The sequence below is a fragment of the Oncorhynchus clarkii genome, chromosome 19, assembly GCF_045791955.1.
Source record: "Oncorhynchus clarkii lewisi isolate Uvic-CL-2024 chromosome 19, UVic_Ocla_1.0, whole genome shotgun sequence".
In the NCBI taxonomy this organism is placed as follows: Eukaryota; Metazoa; Chordata; class Actinopteri; order Salmoniformes; family Salmonidae; genus Oncorhynchus; species Oncorhynchus clarkii.
The window spans coordinates 3882451-3886548 of record NC_092165.1 but is presented as its reverse complement, the minus strand read 5'-3'; the positions used below and the strand labels follow the sequence as shown (position 1 = coordinate 3886548).

Below are 4098 nucleotides of genomic sequence, written 5' to 3'. Positions count from 1 at the left end.
CAGACGATTAGATCTCATGCAGCAATACACGGCTATAATACTAAAGATACTCTAAATAAGATCTCCCTATACGCAGATGACATCCTCCTCTATGTAACATAACCCCAGGCTAGTATCCCAGCTATTCTTGATGTGATCAATTTGTTTGGTACCTTCTCGGGATACAGAATAAATTGGAACAAGAGTGAATTAATGCCCATACGGTCGCAAAATACCTCCTGGCTAGAACATCTCCCATTTAAGTTATCTTCAGAAAAATTTACCTACCTAGGAATTGTAGTTTCCAAACAATACTCCTTACTATTTAAAGAGAATTTCCCTCTGATACAAAAACTCAAAGCAAACATACTATTTTGGAGAACTCTCCCAATTTCTCTGCTCGGAAGAATTAATGCCATTAAAATGGTCTTCCTCCCACAACTGCTCTACCTATATCAGAACATCCCAGTATTCATACCTAAATCCTTTCATAAACAACTGGACTCAATTATCAATCCTTTCATCTGGGATTATAAAACACACAGGATAGGTAAAAAAAACACCTCTGTAAATCTAAGATGGAAGGAGGATTGTCTCTCCCAAATTTTATATTTTATTACTGGGCCGCTAACCTCCGCATTGTTACGTTTCTGCTGGATGACGTACTTCCGGCATCCAGCTGGCTTAGTATGGAGCGTGAGAAGTGTCACCCCTTCTCTATTGGCACTGTGATTTTGTCGCCTGTCAATCTGGAGATGTCACTTTATTGTAACAATCCTATTATACATAGCACAGTTCGAATCTGGAAGCAAATTAAAGTCCACTTTGAGCTTAGACCAATGTCATTCATGCTCCCTGTCGCCAGGAATCCCTCCTTTGCCCCTTCTAACCTTGATAACACCTTTGAGCGATGGGGAGAGTTGGGGATAAGTACCATAGGGGATTTATACATAGAAGGGACCTTTGCTTCCTTTGAGTTGCTGAGGGAAACTTATAACCTTCCCAGAAGTAATTTTTTCAGATACCTACAAATTAGAGACTACGTTAGAAAACACCTCCCAACATTTGGTAATGCTAAACCTTCCATGTTTGACGGATGCATAAAAATATGCCCCACCTCCGATAAACTGATATCGCGTCTATATGATGCTTTTCAATCTGTTAGCACACCTTCCACTGATGCCATCAAGGCAAAATGGGAGGAAGAACTAGGGACTGACATCTCGGTGGCAGACTGGGAAGAGAGCTTGGAGTATATCCACACATGCTCCATTAATTCCAGGCATCGTCTCATACAATTCAAGGTATTACACAGATTACACTATTCCAAAACTAAACTGCATAGGATATTTCCTGAGACATCCCCTACATGTGATAAATGTCAGGCTACGCAGGGTACACTACTACACTGCTTTGCCCTATGCTCTAGCGTGCATGGTTATTGGAGTGGAATTTTTGGGATCCTCTCGGAAGTTTTGGAGACTTAAATAGATCCAGACCCGCTTCTGATAATCCTGGGAGTATCTGAGTCCCTAAACGGATTAACCAACCCCCAAAAACAACTAATCTCGTACTGTCTCATCTCGGCAAAAAAACGAATCTTGTTGTTTTGGAAGAGGAGGGAAGCGCCCTCTACCAAATTATGGCTCAGTGAATTGGCAAACACTGTACACTTAGAAAGAATTAGATATATCCTGAACAATAAATTATCAACATTTGATCAAATCTGGCAGCCTTTCCTCTCCTACTTGGACGAGTCGGCGCTGTGAATTTGTACTTATTAACGCACTCTCAATTGTAATATTTTAATCTACCTTTGGGCAGCATGTGCTGGCCCTGCCACCCGAGCAGTTGGGAGGGGGGGGGGGGGGGGGGGGGGTTGGGGGAATAAGGGGGGGGGGGTAGGGGGGACATCTTCCCTCTTTCTTTCTACGTGTCCTTGTTTTGTATGTTGTGTTTTGTATTATTTGTTCTGCACCCAGAACTCTGGGTCTTGTTGTTCCTGTATGCTCTTTTATGTTTAGATAAGAATTGTATACCTGTCTTGTATACCTTATACACCGTTCTTGTGTGTGTTTAATAAAAAATATTTGAAACAATAAAGAAGCATCAACCAGTGGGTCTTGCGACGGGTAAACAGAGATGACCAGTTTACAGAGGAGTATAGAGTGCAGTGATGTCCTATAAGGAGCATTGGTGGCAAATTTGACGGCCGAATGGTAAAGAACATCTAGCCGCTGGAGAGCACCCTTACCTGCTGATCTATAAAAGATGTCTCCAAAATCTAGCATGGGTAGGATGGTCATCTGAATCAGGGTTAGTTTGGCAGATTAGTTTGGATTGGTCATTTGATTGAAAGGAAGCCTCTCTCCCTGTCAACTCCACTAAGTCCACCTGTAAAACTGTTCTTCCTGCCTCTCTGGACCCACTCCTTAGAACCCAGGGACCGCGTGGTCGCCGTGGTAGCAGCCAAATAACCTGTAAAACTGTTCTTCTTCTCTCGCCAGGTGCTGGTTGGTGTCGGCGTTCCCATAGTGGCCTTGTTGATCATCATCATTATCGTGAACGTGCTTCAGGCACGGCTACCCAGCTGTCTCCCCGCGGTACTGCACTCCTGGGACTTCCTGCCTCTCTGGACCCACTCCTTAGAACCCTGGGACCGCGTGGTCGCCGTGGTAGCAGCCAAATGCTGCTGCTGCAAGTGTTGCCAGACTGGACCGGAGGAGGAGGAGGAGGAGGAGGAGGAGAAAGGAGGAGGGCATTTCCTGGAGATGTACGACAACCCTGCCATGATGAACGGTGTTGACTGGGGGGAAAAGAGGGAGGACAAAGAGGATGTCTTGAAAGCAACGCAGCTTTGATGCGCCGCGACACTTCGTAACCGCATCGTATAGGCATTATGACCCTGTGATTATGGTCTTATGACTCTTCTATAACATGGTTATAAAGGTGCTATGTAGGGTTACAAAATTCCAATAACTATTCCAAAATTCCCTGTTGTTTTCCCAGAAATCCTGGTTAGAGGATTCCCAGATTTCCTGGTTATTTCCTCGTAATTCCAGGAATCTTCTAAACAGGATTTCTGGGAGGGGGAAAAAACAGGACATTTGGGGGAAGTTACCGGAATTTTGCAACCCTAGTCCTATGTCATGCTTATGAGATGTTAAACGGTGTTATGTCATATTCCTAGATATCAGTCCGGAGCTACGACCTAGCAGCTCGTAAAAATGGTCGCATATGAACAACGTACTAATAATAATAATAATGGATTGGATTTATATCGCGCCTCTACCAACTGAGGGATTCAAAGCGTTTTACATAGTAAAGGGTGAAACTCACCTCATCCACCACCAATGTGTGGGGGATGCACCGGCAGCCATTTTGTGCCAGAAGGCTCATCACATCATTTCACCTCATCCACCAGCAATGTGTGGGGGATGCACCGGCAGCCATTTTGTGCCAGAACGCTCATCACATCATTTCACCTCTCCACCGTGCTAGCTGATTGTGTGGTGAGCGTTCTGGCACAAAATGGCTGCCGATTAGGAATGAGGGGGATGATTAGGTGGCCATGGTGGAAATGGGTTCCAGGTTGTGAATTTAGCAGGGACAAACAGGACCTGTAACAGGGACAACAGGACCTGTAACAGGGACAACAGGACCTGTAACAGGGACAAACAGGATATGTCCTTAAGACAAACAGGACCTGTAACAGGGACAACAGGACCTGTAACAGGGACAAACAGGACCTGTCCTTAAGACAAACAGGACCTGTAACAGGGACAACAGGACCTGTAACAGGGACAACAGGACCTGTAACAGGGACAAACAGGACCTGTCCTTAAGACAAACAGGACCTGTAACAGGGACAAACAGGACCTGTAACAGGGACAACAGGACCTGTAACAGGGACAAACAGGACCTGTCCTTAAGACAAACGGGACCTGTAACAGGGACAACAGGACCTGTCCTTAAGACAAACAGGACCTGTAACAGGGACAACAGGACCTGTCCTTAAGACAAACAGGATCTGTCCTTAAGACAAACAGGATCTGTCCTTAAGACAAACAGGACCTGTAACAGGGACAACAGGACCTGTAACAGGGACAAACAGGACCT

General features: G+C 45.1%; 1 protein-coding gene across 1 annotated transcript in view; it reads left to right on the top strand.

Annotated features, from left to right (window-relative positions):
- LOC139375510 (sodium-dependent phosphate transport protein 2B-like) overlaps nt 1-2840 on the top strand; it is a 38956-nt gene extending 36116 nt beyond the window's left edge. The window contains exon 14 of the mRNA XM_071117343.1: nt 2487-2840. Coding sequence (XP_070973444.1) covers nt 2487-2840 — 354 coding nt within the window. The remainder of the gene's footprint in view (nt 1-2486) is intronic.
- The last annotated feature ends 1258 nt before the right edge of the window (nt 2841-4098 follow it).